Here is a 23,402-nt window from a genome sequence, read left to right as displayed (position 1 = left end):
GCTATAGAATCTTCTCGTACTTTTTCCTTGGGGTCAGCCCAGGAACCTAGCCAAGGGGTGGGGCCACCTGCTTGGCGGGCTGGCCTCCCATCCAACCCCACTCTGTCCCAGGAGTGGCTCCCCACTCCCTGCCTCCAGCAGCTGCTTGCAGGGCCCAGGCTGAGAGCCCAGCTTGGCGCGTCTCTGCCTGAGTCCGATGAGAGAAAACAGGTTAAAAGTTCAGCCCTTGTTCTCTCCAGGAAGAAGAATCTGTAGCATTCCGAGTGTGAAAAAGAACCTTCTTTCAGCTCCAAAGCTGCACAATGAAACTTCCCCCCAATTTGCCATCAAAAGGATGCCCTTGGCACTGGCTCCCAGTGTCCCTGGCACCCCCCTCCCCATCACCCCATCTCAAACGCAAAAAGGACACAGTGACCACAAACTTGAGCCCCAGGCAGTCATGAGGCTCTTCTGCAGCTTCTCTTGTCAGCTCAGAGGTCTGGCTGGGGTCACCTCCGCCTAGACACTCCTGCCCCCCCTCCCCCCCCCCCGCTGCATCCCCCTCACTCCCACCCCGCCTCCATTGCCACTGGCCTGTCCTAGTTCACACCCTCATTACCTCCCATTTGGATCCTCTCTGTAGCCTGGACACTCTTCTGGCCCTGGTGCATCTAGCATAAACCAAATGACTAATTGTTTCAAGTGCCTGGAAATGTAGACAGCAAGGAGGCAAGACACCTGTGTGTCCTATTCCTGCACCAACTCTTGTCTCTAGGCAGTCCCCTTCTGCCTGGGCTCCAGATGGCACTCTTTTCAAAATGAGGCTACTGGGGCAAGACCAGGCAAGCATCTCAAATAGTGTGTGTGTGTGTGTGTGTGTGTGTGTGTGTGTGTGTGTGTGTGTGTGTGTGTTTGTGTTTGTGTGTGTGTGTGTGTGTGTGTGTGTGTGTGTGTGTTTTCATTTCCTGGAACTATATTAGAGGAAGTAAATAGTGGCCACAGAGTATAGAAATCGATTAGTGATGCCTGCACTGGATACAGAGATGGCCACATCATGTGGTTATTGACTAATGATGCCTGTACTGGGCACAGAATTGAAGTATAATAGTATCAGAGGTGATGTGGGACCTGTGAGCTTCTAGACTTCTCTGCCCATTCCCTCACAGTCATTTATACTCATGCTTACCGCCATCCCCAGTCTATGAATGGCTCCATAGTAGGGTGTTTTCAAAAATTATTATTTATTAGTAGTATGTGTGTGTTTACAGGTGTACATGATGGAGCGGACACATGCCAGTACATGCATGAGCATGCTAGAGGACAATTTTCTGGGGTTGGCTCTCTGCTTCTACCTTCATGTGGGTTCCAGAGATTGAACTCCCTCTTGGAGTACTCAGGCTAGTGAGGTATATTTGTTGAATGAATGCTTGAAAGCATCTGTGTAAATCCATTCCGTGTGTTACAATTTAATTCCGTTTTGAGAGCCTTTTGGTAGAAAAGACTAGAAGGGAAGGATCCTGACCCTGATCTGGGTTAACAGGATCTCCCGAGCCCATGGATCGCCTTCACTTTAAGCTGTGTGGCTTCTTGCCCCCAGCTCCTGGTTCTGACCCTGGCTTGAGTCTCTGGAACCCCAGAGAGCAAGTGACAACCACGCCAATGTTTGCTCTTATCGCCCTCTCCGGGACTTGAACCTGGGGTAGAGTTGGCTGGGTACTGGAGGAGGGACTCCGAAACTGGGGACATGGCATAAGGAATGACTTCTGGTTCCTGGAGAAGAGGGAAGGTAACAACAGGGCTGTCCAGAGGCCAGCAAGGCAAATGATGGGTCCCCAGAGCAAGGCTGGCTTCCAGTGTTTGAGAATTTGATGTGAGCTGAAAAGCAAATAGATATTTTAATTTTGATGTAAAAATTTGAGGGATCCATGTGGACCCTCTGGAATCTATGGGAGAGGACCCTAGATTAAGACCCTCCACCAGGCCAGGTGACGGTGGTGCACGCCTTTAATCCCAGCACTTGGGAGGCAAAGGCAGGTGGCTCTCTGAGTTCGAGGCCAGCCTGGTCTACAAAACGAGTTCCAGGACAGCCAGGGCTACACAGAGAAACTCTGTCTAGAAAACAAACAAACAAACAACAACAAAGCAAACCCTCCACCAGGAAAGGAGGGGCAAGATAATTCCTAGGTTACTGAGATGCAATTAGTTGGGGGTTGGGGATGACCACAGGGGCATAAGGGAAAAAAATGGACTCTGACGATTGGCCAGGCCCTTGGAGTAGCGGGGAATATGGAGCAGGGAGGCTGCGTTTACAGGACAAGTGGTCTGGAGAGTCCGAGGAAATGCTGTAAGGAAGGGTGACTGACAGCTCTGAGAGGTGCTGCGGGTGGTGACTCTTTGCTCTTCCCACAGAAACCCTGATGGACTCCACTACAGCGACGGCTGAACTGGGCTGGATGGTACATCCCCCATCAGGGGTGAGTTCTGGTCCCTCAAACCCTGCTTGGCTGGCTCCCCAGCATGCCCCAGGGTCTACTAGTGCCTTGGAAATCCCCTCATATCTCAGCCCCTCTCCTCTCTCACACCCTACCCTCCCCATCCCTACCCTTGATGGAGTACCTGTTCCCATGACAACACGTGGACTCTTTGGCCTTTATCCTGTAGAATTCCCTGGGGGATGCTGAGAAACAGACACTCACATGGTGCCCATTTCAGAAGAGGGAAGTATAAACCGCTTGAGATTCTGTTCTGGGTCAGAGACCACACCAAGCACCTTTTATATGCCATCTCCAACACTGAAATTCAGAGAGAGAGAGATAGCTGCCTGCCAGGACCTGATAGCTCCTAATGAAGGGGCTCGAGGTTGCTTTGTTGTGGTTTGGTTTTTTGGTGCTTGGGGATCACACCTAGGGCCTCATACAAATATTCTACCACTGAGATGTAGCCCCCAACTGGGGCTCAGGTTTGGATCAGGCACCAAGTCCTCCACCACCCCAACTTTGGATCCCCATAAGACAAGGATCCCCAGCGTGTACATCTCTGGGCTCTTTTATGATTTAGAAAGGGTCCTATGTATCACAGGCTAGCTGCAAACTAGCTGTGTAAGTAAAGATGACATTCTGATCCTCCTGCCTCTACTCTTTGGATACTGTGATTACAGGTATGGACCACCATGACCAGGTCTGTTCAGTGCTGGCCATGGAACCCAGGGTCTTGCGCATGCTAGGCAAGCACTCCAGCGACTGAGCTCCAGCCACGGCCCATCCCCGAGTTCTTATTGCATCCCTTGGGTAGGATCTGAGCCTATGTCTGTGTCCCTGGTATCCTGAGAGATGAGACTAGATGGCCCTTCTCTCTCTCCTTAGTATTGCCCCAGTTCCACCTATCAGCTGAGACCATGGGTAGCCCCTTTGCCTCTCTGACTCTGGTTTCTTCACCTGTGAAATGGCGGGTTTCCCCACTGTTGTAGTAAGGTGTCCTCACAACATCTAATGCAAAGGCTGGCATGGCTTGGCCCCCAATAGAGAGCAGCTATAGTAGCTATCACCATCATCGTCTCCGCCATCAGTTTTAATATTCCACCTCTCCCATGGTCTCTGTGGAGGCTCTGGACTCTACAGCCCATCGCGCCCCCACCCCACTTCCCACTCCAGTCTTCCAAGGGGACTCAGCTGCAGCCCTAGGTAACCATAGCCCCCACCCCTCCAAAGCCTCACTCTCAATAGGCAGGGCTCCAGGGTCAGGCTTCTTTCTGTAGCTCTTTCTTGTCACCAATTTTCCATCTGCGAAGGCTGCTGGGCCCCCGCAGCCCCACCCTGCCAGTAATGAGGCCAGGCTGGGCTGCAGGGCCCCCGGACGCAATTATTTGGGGTGTTTGGGCTGCAGGGCCTCCGCATGTTAATTAGAGAGAGGGGAGAAAGGCAGAGTGCTCTAATTAAGTGTTCTAATTAAGTTCTGAGGAAGAGCAGCGGTTGTAACAAGGGGCTGACTTTGTCACATGGTGCCACCAAAAAGAAAAAGAAAAGAAAAAAAAATGAAATGTGATGTAGGGGAGCTTCAGAGTCGCCACTGGGGTAGAGGCCAGGCCAGGCAGCTCTGACTCTGGCTTCCCAGTATGCACTTTGCTGTCTTCAAGCCCGCCCCCCCCCCCCCCCCCCCCCCGGCACAGCATGGTTAGCCACTGACCTCTCCATGATCACCTGCCAGTCCCACAGTCACATTTAGCAGAAGGGGAAATCAAGGCGCCCACGGACATGAGAGGAACTGCCCAAGCTCATGCAACAAGTTAGCAGTGCTTGTCCTAGGGCAAGGTAGGCAAGCCTGTGACCGGGACCAAGACTCTGTGACTTGAAGCAAGTGGCCTCACCTGTTTGGTCTCATCTCTCTTCTGCAAAATGGAGTTCCCGTCCCCATGTGTGACAAGAATCAAAACACTGTGAAGCCAGTAGCCTCAGGCCTGGCCTGGGTGGGAGGACCAGCCCCACCCTAACGGGCACAGAGGAAGAGAAGGACGCTGCCTTCAGTAGGCACTCTAATCCATTGGGGGAGACCAGACCAAGGACTTCCTTGTCCCCAGGGAGGGTCCGTGAACACAAACACCCCGGAGGCTGTGGACAGCTGCTGTCACAGGCCTGGAGTATCAAGGGTGTTTGAGGACTGGTAGTGTAGCTCAGTGGAGAGTGCTTGTGGAGCGTGCTCATGTCCCCAGTTTTATCCTCAGCACCACAGAGGGAAATGTTAACAGAGGGCACTTGAGAGAGGTACAGAGGTGCACCGAGGCTCAGCTATGGGGATGGAGATGAGCTCAGCCTGCAGAAGTGTCACAGGGCCCTGTGTTCTCTCTATCTGCCCTCAGGCAATCCAGCCTCCCCACACCCACAACATTGCAGACTTAGAGGGTTTCTCTCACTAGTTGTGGCTTAGGAGGGGCCACCTTCCCCTGACAGAAAGGGCAGTTAGTTCTTTCCGGGTACCAGGAAGTACCAGTTCTCAGAGGAGATCTCAGTCAATGTAAGTCCCAGAGGGAAGTTGCTGTCCTGAGTGAAGACCCTGGCTTCCTATCACCCTGGGCCATCTTCCTCCATCAGATTGGGAGTTTCCACGAAGCAAAGATGGGGAACTCTCGGGGTGGGGAGGGGGCATGGAGCAGAAGCTCCGTGCCCTCCATCAGACAGTCCCTGCTCTGTGATGTCTCCTTGCATCAGAAAGTGTTCCCCTCCCTTCCAAGTCCCTGCCAGCTGCATCTCCTCCTAAGCCCAAGGTCTTTGATCCTTTGTTAGATAGTGAACCCATGACAGTCAGAGCCATGTACCCCACGAGGACAAGGGAATACCGAGACCTCTAACCGTCAGATTGGTGTGGCGCTTACAGATTGGGAATTTCTCATCAAAGCCGGGTCTCCTCCATCATCAGAATAGAGTGTTCCCCAAGGCAGAGTCTGTATCCCCTCCGCCCCAATTCAGGCAGCGTTCTTGCCAGTGGCTAAGTACCAACTCCCCCATCTGACTAGTGTTTCACCCGCAGTGGGAAGAGGTGAGCGGCTACGACGAGAACATGAACACTATCCGCACCTACCAGGTGTGCAATGTCTTTGAGTCAAGCCAGAACAACTGGCTGCGGACCAAATTCATCCGGCGCCGCGGCGCCCACCGCATCCACGTAGAGATGAAGTTCTCGGTGCGTGACTGTAGCAGCATTCCCAGCGTGCCCGGCTCCTGCAAGGAGACCTTCAACCTCTACTACTATGAGGCTGACTTTGACCTAGCCACCAAGACCTTTCCAAACTGGATGGAGAATCCGTGGGTGAAGGTGGACACCATTGCGGCCGATGAGAGCTTCTCCCAGGTGGACCTAGGTGGCCGCGTCATGAAAATCAACACCGAGGTGCGGAGCTTTGGTCCCGTGTCTCGCAATGGCTTCTACCTGGCTTTCCAGGACTACGGTGGCTGTATGTCCCTCATCGCTGTGCGTGTCTTCTACCGGAAGTGTCCCCGAGTCATCCAGAATGGTGCCATCTTCCAGGAGACACTTTCGGGGGCTGAGAGCACATCGCTGGTGGCTGCTCGGGGCAGCTGCATCGCCAATGCTGAGGAAGTCGATGTGCCTATCAAACTCTACTGTAATGGGGACGGCGAGTGGCTGGTGCCTATCGGCCGCTGCATGTGCAAGGCGGGCTTCGAGGCTGTGGAGAATGGCACGGTCTGCCGAGGTAAGGAGCAGTGGGGCGGGGCCTCGCCGTGGGGCGGGGCCTCACCGTGGGGCGGGGCCCCGCAAGGAGTAAGGTTTGCCTGCGGCCCAGGCCGGACAGCTGTGCTATGACTGACAAAGGTGGACGTCCAAGCCCCTTTAGTTAGCACTTCCTGGACAATGGTTTATGTTCAAAGAGCAAGTATTGATGTTCTAGGAAGTAAGAGGATGCAGGGGCCTTGCTATAATTGTTGTGTGATTACTCCGTATGGTAAATGGTGCTTATTCTTTGTTCATTTATGGAAATGATGGGGTTTTGGGTTTAAGAAAAGAAGTCGCGACGAATGACTTTTACATGTAAGCCTCCACGGAGGTTGTTCTGGGTCAGTATAGGCCAGGCTACGCTGAAGCGACAAGACAATAATGCTCATTTCTCCTCCGTGCCACGCGGCCGTGTAGGATCAGTCTGAGTTGTCTCCCCCTTCGAGCTGAGTGTCGGAGGAGCCACTGTTTAGAATATTGCTGTCATCACACCAAATGGAAAGGGAGAGTGTACTAGATTGCAAATAGGTCCCAGTACCTGGATCAGGCCACACCTTACTGCTCTGCTCACTCCAATGGCCAAGTTGGCCCACAAAGCTTCACTGTGAACTGTTTTTACCATGTGCCAAACACATATAGGACACAACTCACATGAGATAGTTGAAGGCAAGTGCTGTTTTCTAAGAAGGAAATTGAGGCTCAGGAAGGTCACACAGTTATCAGGAGATATGAGATTATCATGAAGGCGATTTGAAAGTGTAAGAAGTTTGCAGGAGGTGCCTCAGGGTAGCAGGAAGGCTGCAAAGGTGGTTAAAACCTGCTTCTAGTGGCATCCCTTCCCCTTACTATCCCAATGACCTGGGCCAAGTGGAAAGCTGTCTTTCATAGGGTTGTGTGGAGAGTCAAGAGCTTAAGACATGTAAAATGATTATCATTGATTCTGGCACAGGAAGTACACAACGGATGTCCACTAAATGTGATGGTGTGAGCAAGGCTGGCCGAGCTGTGCTCGATGGTGCTTATATAGGAGATTGGAGCTCACTGTGTCATTTCCCACCGGAATACAAGGTTATGTCGGGGTGCTGGGATGCCCCAAATGCCGGGCTGAGAGTTTAGACTGTGTAAAAACCAGGGGGTGTTTCCCTGGAGATGGAAATAGGATTCTCTGATAAAATCCACCCGTTCTAAGCTCCTCCCTCCAGCCTCTTGACACTGGTTGGCAGTGACCCACTCCTTGGTTTTTCTGTGTATAGCTCTCACTGTCTGATCTCTCTAAAGACCAGGCTGGCCTGGAACTCAAGAGATCTGTCTGAGTACTGGGATTAAAGGCGTGTGCCACCACACCCACCTAGGTATGGTTCTCTTGCTCCTGGAGGGTCTTGAGTAGGACAGAGGCCTGGGTTTCTAGGGAAGCAGCCACAGCAGTCTCAGAGATGGTCACTGTGTGTGCTGGTGTGTCACAGTGCTAAGGGACATAGGGCACAGGCAATGGAGCGTCCCGAAGACAGTGATGGGGCTTAAAGACATGTCAAAGGAAGGAGTCATGGCTTCCTGGTAACTTCCACTTCCCAGGAAAAGAAATGCGGAAATTTGGGGGAAAGGACCAGTTTCTCATGGAAAGCAGCACATTCTGTGGTGTTGTTGTTTCTCTTTGTGTGTATGAGTGGTTTGGCTGTATGTATGTCTGTGCACTATATGTATGCCTAATGCCCAAAGAAGCCAAAAGAGGACAATACTTTTTCTTTTTTTTTTTTTTTTTTTTTTCAAGATAGGGTTTCTCTGTGTAGCCTTGGCTGTCCTGGACTCACTTTATAGACCAGGCTGGCCTCGAACTCACAGAGATCCACCTGCCTCTGCCTCGCAGAGTGCTGGGATTACAGGCGTGCGCCACCCCGCCCAGCTGCAACCGGTACTCTCAACCACGGTGTCATTCCTCCAGCCCCCTGCTGTATTATTTTCTTTTATTTTAATTGTAATTGCTTACTTTTAAGGTTTTAAAGTTGAGCCAGGATCTCACATATGCTAGGCAAGCCCTCTGCCACTGAGCTATATCCCCAGCCCACAAGTTCAATTTTACATCCTTGGAAAGAACACAGCCTTGTACGATGACATGGGGGCAGGGATGCAGAACCTTCAAACCAGACACCTATGGCTGTTTATTCATTCATCAAACTCTCCCAAGGCCTGTGTTGTATCAGACCTTGTGCTGAGCCTCAGGGGATACAGAAGGAGTGCAGCTTCAGCCCCACCCCCTGGGGCTCACAGTTCTGGAAGGGTACGGAGCTGTTATGAAACAAAGGCTGGAGGCGGAAGCCCAGCGCTTGGTTTCGTTGGAACTGCTTATGCTGCGGCAGCACAGGTGGGTACAGGAGGGTACAGGAAATGACAGGAGATGTATCAGAGGCGATGACGTCAGAGCTCAGTCTGGGAAGAGATTTATGTTGGCTATGGGATCCAAAACTTCCAAGCGATGGATCTGCATGGGTACGAGCCAACTGGGCCCATTGCAGGACTGGCTGGTCTAGCCAGGATTAAAGGGTTCACGGGGAATATGGATGGAACTGTCCTCTGAGGGTACTCGGCCAAGGAGACACTTTCATTTATCGACAGCTGCTTAGCAGAACCGCCCAGGACTTAGTAGGCTACAGCTAGCGGGTGATCGCCAAGTGGTTTCTCAGGGGCAGAAGTGGTCCAGCTGTGACCTCTGACTGCCACTAGAGTCATCCTGAACTCTCCAGAGAGGGGTCTTCTACCTTGATCCTGCCTGAGGTTGTCACCCAGCCTCTCACATGCACATGGACTCACTCAGAGAGAGGACCCAAAACAAAGCTAGTTGTGTGTGTGTGTGTGTGTGTGTGCGCGCACGTGCGCGTGCGCCAGCCAATGCAGATGTGTGTGCATGACTGTTCACAAGCTCAGGTATTATCAGAAAGGATCTCCTGCTGGCCTGGAGCTGGCCAATTAGGTTAGGCTGGTCAGCCGGTGAGTCCCAGGAATCCTCCTGTCTCCACTTCCCTGCACTAGGACTACAAACTTGCACCACCAAACCCAGACTTTTTACATTACTTTTGGGGATTGAACTCTGATCTTCATGCTTGCAAGGCAAGCACTGAGCCATGCCCCCCTGGCCCCCACCCAAGCCAACTTAACCTCCTATCACCTGTCATTCAAAGTGAGTCCTGAATCACCTACAGCCCAGGGAGTGGTTCACAGAAATCTGGGTTTTGAAGGCCTGCAACAGATTCATATTAGAGCATGTGGCCAACTATGCACGGTGGCCCACGACTTTAATCCCAGCACTCAGGAGGATGAGGCAGGAGGATCTCTGTGAGTACATGGCCAGCCTAGACTACATAGTGATTTCCAAGACAGCCAGGGCTATGTAGGGAGACCTTGTCTCAAAATAGAACAAAAATAAAACAAACAAAAACAAAACAACAAATACAAAATAAAAAAAAAATATTAGATCATGTTGGCCAAATGCAGGTTCCTTGGGTCAAGGTCAAGGTCATAGTTTTCCTTTCAAGCAGTGAAAGTGCAGATGAGGGCATGCCCCCCAAGCCCCCCTCCCCACCTTCTTTTTCTGACTTGACAGTATACCCGGACCCAGCCCTGGCCCAGCCTGGCCTGGCCGCTGTGCCTGGGAGATACCCAGGTGCGGCTGCCACCTGTGGCACAATAAGATTGGCACCATGGCTTACATTGGAGTGATGAGGCAGTGTTCCCTCATTCTTTACTTCAAGGATTGTTGGCTTTTCCTGTGGTCTAGAAACAGCTGGCAAATTGCTGAAAACACAGGTGCTGGGGTTTGGCTCCAGTCTCCCCTGGTCACGTGGCTCTGAGGCGCGAAGCCTTGTTGATTCTGTCGTAAGACAGCTCAGACAGGCAAGAGAGTAGCACACAGGGCTGGGCTGCTGAAGGCCGAGAAGATGAGCACAAACTTAGCCCCATCCCAAGAGCCTCAATTGAACCAGAGAGGACTTAGACGAGATGCTCCTATCAGCCAAACATGATCTGATGGGCAGGGGTGATGGGCAGGGGTGGGGGAGTCTTTCCCTCTTTTTTCTGACATTGATTTGAGACAATAAGGCAGGATGTTGTCTTCCTGGTCAGTGGGCAATAGGTTGGTTCTCATGAGGAATGGCCATTGCCCCAGGGTACATGGCACCTAACAAAGGGAATCTAATGCTCTATGCAGTGAGTGCCTTATAAAACTAAGGGCTTGGGCTGGAGAGATGGCTCAGAGGTTAAGAGCACTGACTGCACTTTCAGATGTCCTGAGTTCAATTCCCAGCAACCATATGGTGGCTCACAACTATCTGTAATGGGGTGACTTTCTCTTCTGGTGTGTGTGAAGACAGAACACTCATATATATAAAATAAAATAAATAAATATTTTTTAAAAAATAAAATAAAACTAAGGGCTAAATAGGTTCACTTTTTTTCTTGAAGGTATCATATGCAGAACATGGTGGGGAAACCAGCCATTCTACCGTTAGATATTGAGTACTCCCTGTATACCATATATATATATGGTGGGTAAGTGCTACTGTGAAGCATCTGTATACCAGTCACCAGTCATCTGGGCCATGCAGAAGTGAGCTACACAGACCACAACAGTGTTTAGACCCTTAACATCTTTCCAGACCTTAGTCTTCATAGGAAGATGGGGGAAAGAGGAAAAGGAAAGGTTAATGAATAAATGGACAAGTCACAGTCTGCAAAGAATGCAGAGGATATCCCAGATGATGGTAGAGAGCCAAAAAGCATCTGCCCCAAGAAGAAAGGCTTCTTGAAAAAAGACATTGTTTGAAGTGCTGGGGGCCTTCCCAAGACAACCCAGGAAAACCATCTCAAACTGAGGGTACCACAGAAACTTGGCGGTTGAGGACTGGGGATATTGCTCATTTGATAGAGTGCTTACCTAGTGTGCACTAAGTCCTGGGTTGGGTCCCTATCACTGATCTTAGTGGGGCACAGATCTAATCCACACTCAGGAGGAGGCGGGAGAGGGATCAGGAGTTTTAAGATCCAAGTGTGAGTCGACCAGCATGGTGGCGCACGCCTTTAATCCCAGCAGCACTTGGGAGGCAGAGGCAGGTGGATCTCTGTGTGTTTGAGGCCAGCCTGGTCTACAAAGTGAGTTCCACAAAGAATAGTATGCTAAGCGTAGTCCTGCCTGGGATGAGCTCCATCCAAGAAGTGCCTTGAGGCACTGAGAGGAAGGCATGCTTTCTGCCCCAGAATCTTAGCGGACTTCCAGGAGGAAGTGATGCTTGAGGGAGTGGTGGGCAGGTGTGCAGAGAGGGTGGAGGGGACTAAGTGACTAAAGACTCCAGGGTCATGGACTGCTCTGCCCACGGGCTAGGGGCCAAAGCATGGCTTCCTTCTCTCGATGCCACTGCCAGCTGGTGGGCTGGTCTGTCCAATCTATTAACATCATGATACAGTGTAGTCATCTATAATGTTAAACGGTCCAATTAAGTTAAGAAAAAAAAAAAACTCAAAAAAAATTATATGGTGTTTTAAGTAAGTTTATTATTTTGTGTTCAGGCATATTCACAGCTATCCTGGGGCACTGCGATCTGTGGGCCCCAGGTTGAACACACCTCAGGTGTTGTCTCTTCCTGATGTATTGTGTGTCGGATCTGCCCCACCGCTGTATATATCTACAAGGTGGGAACCCCCTGGACCCCCTCCCTTTCCCCAGGGTTCCATCCTGGGATCCCTAGCAGGTGTTCCTCACTGGTTCCCACCCAAGGCCATGGGTCTGTCTCTGACTTTCGGCGTATTACCAGTTTGGTTGTAAAGTGTCCTGCCTTGGGTTTCTCTGAGCTATCTCTGTCCCCCAATTTCCTTTCACCTTCCCTTCCCCACCTTAGCCCTTACCCAGTTAGATGACAGTAGATGGTTGAGCAGACCCCCTGTGAGCAGGGTGGACAGTTGCTCCCCAGTACAAGGAAGCTGCACACAAGTGCTGATTGGTTGACTCCAGCCAAGACTCCCGATTATTAGCAGTGTGGCCTTCTTGCCTCACACCCTGCCCTACCCAGCCCTGCCCCTCCCAGAGCCTGGCCTCTCCTTGACCTTGGCTTTAGAGCCCTTCTTTCAAACTTCTCTCTAACCCTGTGACCTTGGTCAAGCCACTGGTCTTTGTTTCTATCTTCTGCAAAACTGGTTCACAAAAGGGCTGGAGCTAGCTTTGCAGTACAGAGCCAGTGCCTAGCAGTCTCAGGGGCTAAGACTAGGGACTCTACAAATAAACACTGTCTTGTGTGTTGATTTTTTTCCCCCACTGATGAGCTTTTGATTTTGAGGAAACAATAACTTTTTTCATCACAGAAACACTCCAGGTTATTTGTAGAATCTTAGAAATTACAGATAAACAAAGAGGAAAAAATGAAATCTTTCCATGATCTCTCACTAGGGAAGGCCCTCGCTATTGGAGGAGAGCCTTCCAGATATATGGGCAGGTATTTACACATTGTAAATACATGCAACCCAGGCTACCCTCAGACTCCCAGTAAATCATCCCACTGTAGCCTCCAGAGTGTAAATATTACAGGTGTGTGCCACACAACTCATATCATTAATATTTAACTTAATTATCTGGCTGTTTTCTTCTCTGCTTGTTTGTTTTTGTCTTTTAAGACAAGGTCTCAGGCTGGCCTCAAATTCTTTAGGTAGTTGAGGGTGACCTTGAACCCCTGAGCCTCTTGCTTTCGCTGCCAGAATGCTGGGATTACAGACTTTTGCCATCACACCCTCACTGGTTTTTTGAGAGAGAGAAAGAAAGGGGGGGGAGAGACAGAGAAAGAAACACACACAGAGAGAGACAGAGAGAGAGACAGAGAGACACATACAGAGACAGAGAGAGAGAGAGAGAGAGAGAGAAAGAGAGGAACTCCTGCTGAAACTAAAACTGCTCAGATAAGAGTTGAACCAGGGCCTTCAGCCTCTGAGACAATGCTCCCAGCCCAAGAGTTTGTTGAGGGCGTGTTCATTGTAGGTGGAGTTCTGAGGTACAAATGAGCAGTTACCATTGTACTAACACTCTATTGGGGGGGGGGGGGGAATAGCTGGCTGGTTGCACCGCACACACCTTATTCTTGAGCTGGGGGAATTTTGCTGGCTCCGCTGACTGCATTTGTTTAGGAGATGCCCCTGGCACAGAGCTGGGAAGCCCCCCGGGCAGGGTCTCTTCTTAGAGCTTTGGACATGCATTGCCAGGTGAGCCTGTGGGGTTCTTGGCCCTGGCCACCTCCTGGCAGTTGCCGCCCTGCTTGTCTGTGTGCGTGCTCACTGGCAGGGCTGTTAGAGCTGTGGCTTTGTTTTCTGTTTTACTCCCAGAATCCTATGCTTCTCTAGCAAAGGGAGAGAAGAGGTGGAGGGGTGGGGGCTGGGGGATCAGGAATCCTCTGCCGACCCTTGGGATGATTTCCTTCCAAATCTGCTCTCAGCCTGAGCCCTTCCCTCAGAGACTGACCAGTGGCCCAAAAGTGTCTGGAGGTGGAGCCTGGTCAAGTCTAAGGGTGCGTAGGAGGGAGGCAGGAGCCCCAAGCACTAGTTGGCTGGGAAGATGGGGTGGGGTTGGAATGCTAGTGGGAGAGGAGACACCCTGCTCAGGGAAGAAGGGTAGGGTCATGGGTGACCCTCTGTAGGCCTCCAGGCTCGGCTCAAACCAGGACCACACAGCCCAGCCTTTGGGAATGGGGGAGGGGGTGCTGCATGGATCAGAGTGGGCAGGGATCCTGGCTAGTGTTCGAAGGCTGTTCAGGCTCCCCTCTCTCTCTCTGACCCACTGGACAAGATCCTCGCCTTCTTCCTGCCCACTATCTGCTCCACCAGCCCATCCACCATTCCACACTCCCGAATGAATACCAGCTTCTTTTTGTAGGGTGCGTGCATGTGTGTGTGTGTGTGTGTGTGTGTGTGTGTGTGTGTGTGTGTGTGTGTCCGTCCTGGCACCCATGCACACTTGTGCATACATATGGAGCCCAGAGATCAATGGTGTCTTCAGCTGCTCTCTCCCTCATTTTTGGAGCCAGTGTTTCTCAGGTGATTGGCCGGACTATGGACTGTCTGGCCCACAAGCCTAAGGATCTTCCTGTCTTGCTGCCCCCAGCACTGAGATTTGTGGACACAAGCCACCTTACCTGGCTGGTTGCCCTAACTTAGGCCCTCATGCTCGGGCCATCTCCTTGTTGTTCCACACCCCCACCCCGCGACACACACACACTCCCCTTTATAACTGAGATCTGTGCCATCTACCTGGTTGTGGATCCTTCACCCTCAAGACTCCATGGAGAGCAGCCAGCAGGGTGTGAAGGGGAGGATTTCAGCTTTCTAACCTGAGAAACAGGGGTGTTGAGCCTGCCCCTCCCTCCCCTCCCCTCCACCCACCCACCCACCGCCATTACCCAGGAGCTCCCCGTTGGGGAAACAGTTGGATAAGTGAGTGCTAGGGTTGGGCTAAAGGATTTAGGATGAGGGACTTCCGGAAGAAGAGCAAACAGGAGGACTCCTAGGTGGAGGAGACCATGGTGGGCCATGCACCACTGCTTTCAATCCCAAGAGTGATGGGTGGAAATGATCCCAGGGGTGGGAGAGGAAGCATTCCAGGTAGTGGTAAGACCTCAGAGACGCGCCACCCCCCCCACCCCACCTTGGTTGGCCCTATAGACAGAGAAGCTACTTAATGGCAGTACCTATAAGTACCCAATGTCTCTGTCCTGTCCAGACCCCTTCTTAAGCTTCTCACCAGCTTCAGAAGCAGAGACAGGGCAGCCATGGGACCCCATAGAGGCCACAGCCTCAAAGCTATGATCTCATGACCTCCCACATCTTCTCACTGATCCCTCTCCCCCCCCCACCCTCTCCCCCCACCTCCCTATGGGATACATCAATTAAAAAAAAAAAAAAAAAAGAATCTGAGTCTCAGAGAACTTGTGCAGCTGTCCAAGATGGCATAGCTACGAAGGGGTGAGCATTGGCTTAGGCTGGCCAGCCTTGGCGCCATGTTCTGTCATCCTTTCCACCTTAGACAGCTGCCCCTGACCCAGACAGCATCGGGGTGACAGGTTTGGGCCAGGCTGCCTCCTCTACACTCCAGCAGGCTCATAAACTGCTGGAGACATTCCCTTCCCTCCGGCCCACTGCCTTTTCATCTGGCCTGGCCCAGGATCTGGCGCGAGAGGCCCCGTTTATTGAGGAAGTTTATGCATTTAACAGTTTAAGCCTTTCTAAGCCTGTGGTACAACAGGATTTGGGAGCCGTTAACAATGCTGTGTGGTTAAGAGATTTTCATTGCTCTGCAGCAGCTGGCTCAGGGCCCACTGGCCTGCGCTGGCCTCTGCCCTACCCTGTGGGGGTGCCCCCTCCCTAGAGCCTTTGTCTTTAGGTTCTATCCCTACTGTTTCTCCTCATCCTTCCACCCCAAGCCTCCAGATATGAACTTTAAACCTCATAGAAGGAACTGCTGCCCAGAGAGGAAATAGAGTTGCCCAAAGCTACACAGCCCGTTAGAGACTTGAAATGGGTGAACAAGAAGGCTCAGTGCGGTAAAGGCGCTTGCCACCAACACCAAGGACCTGAGTTCAATCCCCAGGACCCACATGGTGGAAGGAGAGAACAGACTCCCACAAGTTGAGCTCTGACTCCCACACACGTGTCATGGCATGTGAGCCCAGGTACATGCATACACACACAAGACGTTATTAAGTAAATGTGATTTTTAAAAAGAGAGACTTGAGATTTGTGGGAGTTCCTTTCCTCACCCCCCAATCTACCTGGCAACATACTATACTGTTAGCTCCTTGTTAGCAGATGCACAAAAGCTCCCAGATACCAACTAGATCTGTTTGAGGCTCGCTGCATGGAAGTATGGCTCACCAGGCTCACTGCCTTCCAGGGGCAGAGCCTGCTGGGATCCTGGTAAGAATTTCTCCCTGTGCCTGCCCAGTGGCTTTTCTCCGCTGTGATCACACATATCCCTGTCCTGTGTGTGCTGTGTTTATTTACTGACACCCGCCTGGCTGCAGCAGATCCTGGGGGGGCTTTCTGAGTCATCAAGCCTTACCCTATGAGATGCTTTGATCTTAATGATGCCCACGTGGTTGCATTTGCCATTATAGAGACAGAGGAAAACCAAAGCCAAATTGCTGGACACTTTGTGAGGTCAGAGCTAGGACACAAACTCAGCAGGCAGCCTCCCTGGCCGGGTGTTCCTAGCATCTTGTCATGGGTACAGTATCCAGCAGAGAGCACCCCACTCCATTGTGACCCCTCCCAAGGGAGAAGGATCCCAGAACTCCTCCAAGGCCCAAGGAGGCTTTGGACTATGACTGGGTGGGGGGAAGGCTGTCCCCAGCTGGGTGGGGCTTCTCATGCCCAGAGGCCATATGGCTTTGTGAGGGCCTAAAGGTAGAGTTAGCAGTCTATGGTTTATCCTCCCCAAGTCAACTGAACTGACCTGTGGTTCCCCTTGAAGGATGCGCTGGACTGGAGACACCTAGACTCTAGCATCCCTGGGCCATGCTGCTCAGCCAAACCCCATCTCATCGGGGATATTGTGATCACAGGGGTATTTCCTGGCCGTGGTAGTATGTCTGTCCATCCCACCCGCAGGCCGATGAGAAGACCACAGCTACTCACATCTAATACCGCATGGGCTCTTCCGTCTCTTGTTCTTTTGTCCCACGTCCCTATACCATGGGAACCGAGGCAGCTATCCTGCTCCCTAGCTGTGTAGCTTGTAAGCACGTAGGCCCAAGGAGACAAATGGCTTCGGAAGGTAGGCACAGTGAAGCGCGTTTGTGACTCTAGCACTTGGAAGGATGAGGCAGGACTGAGTTCTAACCCGGCTTGGACTGTCAGAGCCCAGACTCTCCATCCCATGGTCTTCCCATGTCTGTGTCTTTCATGGATTCTACTTGTGAGGTGCAGATGGAAGGCCCTGGCAGAAGTTAACACACACTAGTCATGTGCTCGGTGTGTATCCAGCCCTTGGTCTGGCGCGCGCACACACACACACACACACACAAATTGATGATTTTAAAAATGTGTTTATTTCCTGTGTATAGTTGTGCCTGCATGTATGTTTGTGCCCTGTATGACTGTAGTGCTTGTGGAAACCAGAAGAGGGCGCTGGATCCTGTGGAACTGAAGTTACAGATGGTTATGAACTGCCATATGGGTGCTGGAAATCAAACCCAGATCCCCTGGAAGAGCAGCCAGTGCTTGTAAATGCTAGGCCACCTCTCCAGTCCACAATACATCAAGTTTTACTGAATCCTTTACCCGTGGTAAGGCAGACGATGGCAGAGGAAGATTTGAAGGCTCAGATAAGTTAAGCATCCGGTCCAAAGTCACATAGCTCCTGCAGGAGAAGTCAGAAATTGCTCATCCTGCAGGAGCAGAAATATCTCTGTAGCTTCATCGCTAGTTAAAAAAACAAAAACAAAAACAAAATTTTACAATTATCTCATGTCAGTCTTGGCAGCTCTGAGAAAGAAAGGGGTATTATTCACCTTTGTCAGAAGTTTAGCATATGACAGTGAGTTGTCCCAGGTTTCACCACCAGTGACGGCCAGAGCTGGAACTAAGGTGGAGTCTCCAAGGGGCTCCATTCTGAAGCTCCAGTGATAGCCTGTGACGTCTCCCGTCCTCCACAGGACCCACCTGGGGCAGGCATTTCTCTCTCATCCCATTGAGGCAATTGGCTGTGGAGGCCACTGGGCATGCCCATGAGGCCAGTCCAGCAGGTGCCAGCAGGACCCTTCTCCCCTAGGGCTCCTCCCGCATCTCTCCGTGATTCATAGCAGGTCCCTGACGCTCCCGACCACCACTGCTTCTTTGAAGTCCCAGAGCCAAGCCCTTGACCTCTTCTCCCTGGGCCCAACATCCAGTTCTGTCCAGCTCCATCATCTTTGCTGAAGTTCAGCCTATCCCAGCAATCTGCCTGCCCCCACCTCGCTGTCAATCCGTCCTCCATGTCAGCCCGAGGGTCCCCCAAACCCCTCACTATCTGCTCAGTGTACCCAAGGCTTCTCATCTAGAAAGGAGGCTATGCCAGTGTCCTAAAGTGGCCCTGGGAGCCCTGGGAGCTTTGTCCCTTCTCCTTCAATGCCTCCTCGCCCACCCGTTTATTCTGCAAGGAGTACTCTTTGTTCAGATAGCCACATGTTCTATGTGTTTTCTTATTTGTATGTGTGTACTTGTTCATGTGTGAGTACACATTCATGTGTGGATGGAGGTCAGAGATCTCAGGTGTCCTCACCAATTGTCCTCTACTTTACCTTATAGGTGTGTGTGTGTCTGTCTGTCTGTCTGTCTGTCTCTCCATCTGTCTGTGTCTCTGTGCATGGGCATGTATGGGTGAGTATATGTATGTGAGTCTGTATATGTGTGTGTGTGTGTGTGCATGTGTGTGTGTATGTGTGTGTGTACCTGTCTGCCTGTCTGTCTGTCTGTGTTTCTGGGCATGGGCATGTGTGTGTGTGAGAGTACATGTATGTGAGTTTGTGTATGTGTCTGTGTCTGTGTGTCTGTGGGGGGGCATGTACATGTGTGTGTCTGTGTCTGTCTCTGTGTATGTGTGCACACACATGCCATGGCCAGCTGGGTAAGCCTGGTGACCTAAGTTAACACCTGGAATCCATGCTGATTGTGGCTAAGCACAGCCTACAGCATGCTGCTGAAGCAATAAGAGAGACCCTGCCCCAACAAGAAAGACAGGGGGAAATGACTTCCACACTTGCACTGTGGCATGCACATGCCCCCACCCCCACCTCATAAATAAACAGCAACTTTAAAAAGTGTTTGGTGAGATCAGAAGACAGGAGGATGGTGGTGTTGCACCAGGGAGGAACATGCAGGTGGACCCTGGCCAAGTTTCTAGAAAGCACAGTGGTGTGCACATATCAGGGAGACGTGTGCTGACATTGTCCCCTCAGCTGACGGTGTCCCCTCAATTGCAAGCAAGCCTGGTATGCAGCAGGGGCCATGTGTACCTGTGCCATGGCCTTGTGTTCTCCAGTCAGGGTGCTCTTAGTGGGTGCCCCAGGAGCAGCTCAGAGTCAGGGTACCTAGGTGCAATCTGGGCCCTGCACTCCTTGAGCTGGGACCCTGGCAAAGCACTTGTGCCTCTCAGCTCATCCCTTGAACTCAGCGTCTCCACCCTTGGAATGACTCTTGGATACTAATTACTAGTAGCCCCTGATTCTGCCTGGTGTTCATAGTCCTCGAGGGGCCATCGGGGAAGCAGTGAGCACCCCCTCTACACTCAGACACCTGGGACTCAGACAGTGGGAAAGGCCTGGCAGAGTAGGCAAAGGCAATAGGGTGACACAGACACCCCAGTAACTTACACTTCAGTCCTCACCACCCCGTTGCTTAGAGAAAACAGAGGACTTGCCCCAGGCTATACATCTACTAGAGGGCTGTTTCTTCAACTCTGGTTGTTAGATGGAAGTATGTGGTGTGGCCTGGGTGGGACTCAGGGACTCTGCAGAGCATTTTTTCCCTCTGTGTAGCCCCCACAGATTCTGGTCCCTGAGCTTCCTGTCAGCCTTTGGAAAGAGATCCGTAGGCTTTGCACACCTCAACTGGTGCCCATCAGGGTTATGCCAGCTCCTTGGGGGGAAATCTTTCTTAAACCAGCTCCGTGTGTAATGGGGCAAGCTAAAAACCTAGGAGTGCTAGCTGGCGTTTTGTACTGCCTGGGCAGGTCGAAGAGCTCTGGGAACCCCTGAAGCCCCACAGCCTGTCTCCCTGGCAACCGGGGCCCTTAGCCATCCTCCCATACACGTTGCTGTCAAAAGTGTCTGTCTGGGGGAGTTCCCTGGAGACCCAGGTCAGTACAGAGGAGCCCCCTTATGCATACCTATGCGCTAGGCCTTCTGGGAGCATGTTTGTGTACGCATATGTAAATCCTGTCCACTACCCCAGGATCTTTAAATAAATATGGATCGTCCCTGGCTCCATAAGTGTGCCTGTGAATGCCAGAGACAGGCTGCTCACTGGCCCTTGCCTGTGTGGGTGACTCTATTGAGCTCACTGTGAGCCATGACAACTCTTGAATTTGTGTGCTCTTGTGTCTGCCTGGCTTTCTTTCCCCTGCACACCAGTGTATAGGAAGGAGCACATCTGTGATTGCTGAGTTAGCCAGACATGTATGGGTAGAAGCATGTCTTCTGTACCCATAAGCGTGTATGTCCATCCTTCATAGGGTGCTGTCAGGGTCCTTGTGTGTGTGCTGCCACTGTGTACGCACAGGCACTGGGAGGTGTGTGTTGGCACAGATGCACATCCTCTGACAAGATCTTTGCTTCTTCCTGGGTCTGTGTGCACATTATATCAAGCCAGACATAAAGCGGATATTTGTGTCTGTGTGCGCACACAGAATGGGGTATATGTGTGCATGCATGTGTGTGTGAGAGAGAGACACTTTTAGGGGCCAGGATGTCAGGGCCATTGATTTTCTGTCTCTTAGAAATTCCCTTTGAGTTCCTCCTCTTGTCTCTTTCATGAGCCGTAGTCTGTGCAGGCAACGTTCTTAAAGCAAACAAGGCCTGCTTTGCAGCGAGGCTGGTGCCAGGCTGCTTGGAGCCACTGTTGGCTGTGTGTGTGTGTGTGTGTGTGTGTGTGTGTGTGTGTGTGTGTGTGCACGCGCACACGCCCATATACACATACACACAAAACCTGCTTATGTATAGGAGTGTACATAGGCTCCAGTCCACATGCAAACCTTTTCTAGTATGTATCTTTGCTCATTTCCTTACACTTACTGACCTTTGGGGTTCCCATAAGCTAAAAAGGCTCAGGGTGGCAGTCGGCTCTGCCCAGACTGGGGACAGTTCACCTTGGTGGAATGAACAAAATCATTTTTCTTTCTGTAGAGAGAGGCTCTGTACAGGCTTGGGCCTGTTGGGAAGGGTGAGCATGCATTAACTGCCCCTGCTGAGGGTCCTTTGCAGCAGCACACCACCAGCCAGTAGCAGCTGGTAGCATCCTATTCCACCAACAAGGAAACTGAGACCTCCAGCCCTGGGAGGGCACGCTGCATCTGATGGAAAGCCAGGGTCCTATGTGGGTGACTACTGAGCTTCCCCAAAACCCACATTGCAAAACTGCTCACACCCCACCCCGAGCCCCCGCCTGCAGCAGGCCCTGAATGCCATCCAGCCGCTACCCTGCGGGAAGGATGGTGACCAAGCCCAAGACCCAAGCCAGTCATGGGAGGTGCAGGAGAAACAGGTCCCTGAGCGTCCCTTCCCCTTCCCCCTCCAGATGGGTAGCCCCTCTCGGGGGTCCCCTCCGCCCCCACGGGCTGCCGTCTTTGTGGCCCGGGAAGAATGCCTCTCTTTATATCCGGACGCCCCTTCCCTTTGATTCTCCTCTCCATAGCGTTTCTGCTGACCTCTGCGTGTTGCGAATCCAATTAGAGGCGCGGAAGGCGAGAGTGACAGCCGCGCCGAATCCCGCCTCGGCCCCTGCGAGCACGCTCGGCCGAGCCGCGGGCGGCTAGGGCCTGCTTGTCATGCTGGGCCCAGCACCGGGCTTTGTGGGGATTAGCTGCCGGGGGTGGGGCGCTCCGCAGATGAGACCAGAAGTGACGCTGGTGAATGTCACGTCCCGAAGGAGAATAGAGGAAGGGGCCCCATGGGGGTGGGGGTGGGGGTGGGGACCCGAAGTCCAGTTTTGGGGAAGGAAAGGTCTGGAGACAGGCTAGCCTTGGAGGGGAACGGGCCACCTCCACGTATAAGGGGCATGAAAACCTGCTGGAGATAAGAGTTATTTGGTTCCTGATTTGAGCTGGGGTAGTGGAGCTGGCAGGCGCGCTCAGGGCGGTTCACGGTGTGGTGGGGGATGAAGGGGAAGCAAGAATTCCTGCTGAGGACGGTTTGTGGGCATTGATTGGTTATGTCTTGAGGAGGGGCTCCCAGCAATAGACTTCCTTCCGCTAACAGTACAGCCAGCAGCCTAAACCGAAGTCCAGGCCCTCCCCAGTCACCTGGGTAGAAAGTTGTCTTCTTCCAAGCCCACAGCTCAGAACCGCCCCCCCCCCCCCGAGGCTTCCAGGTGAGAAAGATCTGCCTCAAGGACACAAGGGCAGCACCTGGCAGAGCTGGTCTTTCTCATCCTGTCTCCCTAATTCCTACCCTTGTGTCCCTAGACTCAGCCCCAGTCCCCTGGATATATCCTCCCAGAGGTCAGTCCTGATGCTGGCTTCAGGGGTGGACATAAATGGATGTGATTCCTCAAGGCGAGCAGCACTGAAGAGGACCTTGCCAGCTGCTCAGTCCCAGGGCCCAGCAAACGCCCTACAGTGTGCCAGGCCCTGCACAGATCCAACCTGGCCTCTGCCTTCAGGGCCTCATGTGGGAGAGACAAGGAGACCCCAGTGAAGTGAGGATGGGGTGTGTGTGTGGATGGAGGAGAGTGAAAACCAAGCTGGACCACATCCAACACGGGACAGCTCTGAGGTCTTCTTGGAGGAAAGGGTGTCTGAGCCGAGACCTGGCAGACAAGCAGAAATAGCCTGGGTATTCAAGGCTTGGGGACAGGGCAGGTGTGGGGTATCTGGGATGGGTACATGCCCCTCTGTGCTCATTCCACAGCTGCCAAGGTTGGGCAGGGCTCACCCAGCCCATTGCCCCAGCAGGCTGCACAGCTGTGGCCACCCACAAGGCCTGGCTGTGTTGGCAGCCTTTGAACACTCAGGGTCTTAAGTAGAGAAATAAGAGTCACCAAAGGGTGGGACAGTGGGGAGGAAGCCACCGTGTGGCTGCAGAGTCAGCCCTGTTCTAGCATGCCGTCTGGTCTTCCGACAAGCCCAGTGTGACGGGATTACACCCCATCCTACAGGTGAACAAACACTAGAACGTTACTTCATAGAGCCACGCTCATGCTCAGGACAGGACCTGCCCGTGTGCTGGGTCTGCGGGGAGATCATCAGTGCATCCCTACAAAAAGGAGGTGATCTGTGGGTAGAGAGTGGACAGACAGATGGCTGGATGAGTAGGTGGATGGATGGACAGATGGATGGATGGATGGATGGATGGATGGAATCCACCAATTCTCCCCTTCTCCCCCCCCCAGAGTATTTATATCACTCCTACCCTGTGAGAGCAAGATATATTCCATATAAAACAAGCCTGACACTCAATTCTTAAGGCTGAGAACAGACACCTTGCCAT

General features: G+C 52.2%; 2 protein-coding genes across 2 annotated transcripts in view; both read left to right on the top strand.

Annotated features, from left to right (window-relative positions):
* The window catches only part of LOC127211253 (ephrin type-B receptor 2-like), a 67,880-nt gene extending 61,586 nt beyond the window's left edge, over positions 1-6,294 (top strand). Inside the window, exons 3-4 of the mRNA XM_051171079.1 lie at positions 2,389-2,453; positions 5,500-6,294. Coding sequence (XP_051027036.1) covers positions 2,389-2,453; positions 5,500-6,294 — 860 coding nt within the window. The remainder of the gene's footprint in view (positions 1-2,388; positions 2,454-5,499) is intronic.
* A 212-nt stretch (positions 6,295-6,506) lies between these two features.
* Positions 6,507-23,402, top strand: part of Ephb2 (EPH receptor B2) — a 120,510-nt gene continuing 103,614 nt past the window's right edge. The window contains exon 1 of the mRNA XM_051171077.1: positions 6,507-6,519. Coding sequence (XP_051027034.1) covers positions 6,507-6,519 — 13 coding nt within the window. The remainder of the gene's footprint in view (positions 6,520-23,402) is intronic.

Source organism: Acomys russatus, chromosome 29, assembly GCF_903995435.1.
Source record: "Acomys russatus chromosome 29, mAcoRus1.1, whole genome shotgun sequence".
Taxonomy (NCBI): domain Eukaryota; kingdom Metazoa; phylum Chordata; class Mammalia; order Rodentia; family Muridae; genus Acomys; species Acomys russatus.
Note: the sequence above shows the minus strand (reverse complement) of the source record. Positions and strands in the feature narration are given on the sequence as shown.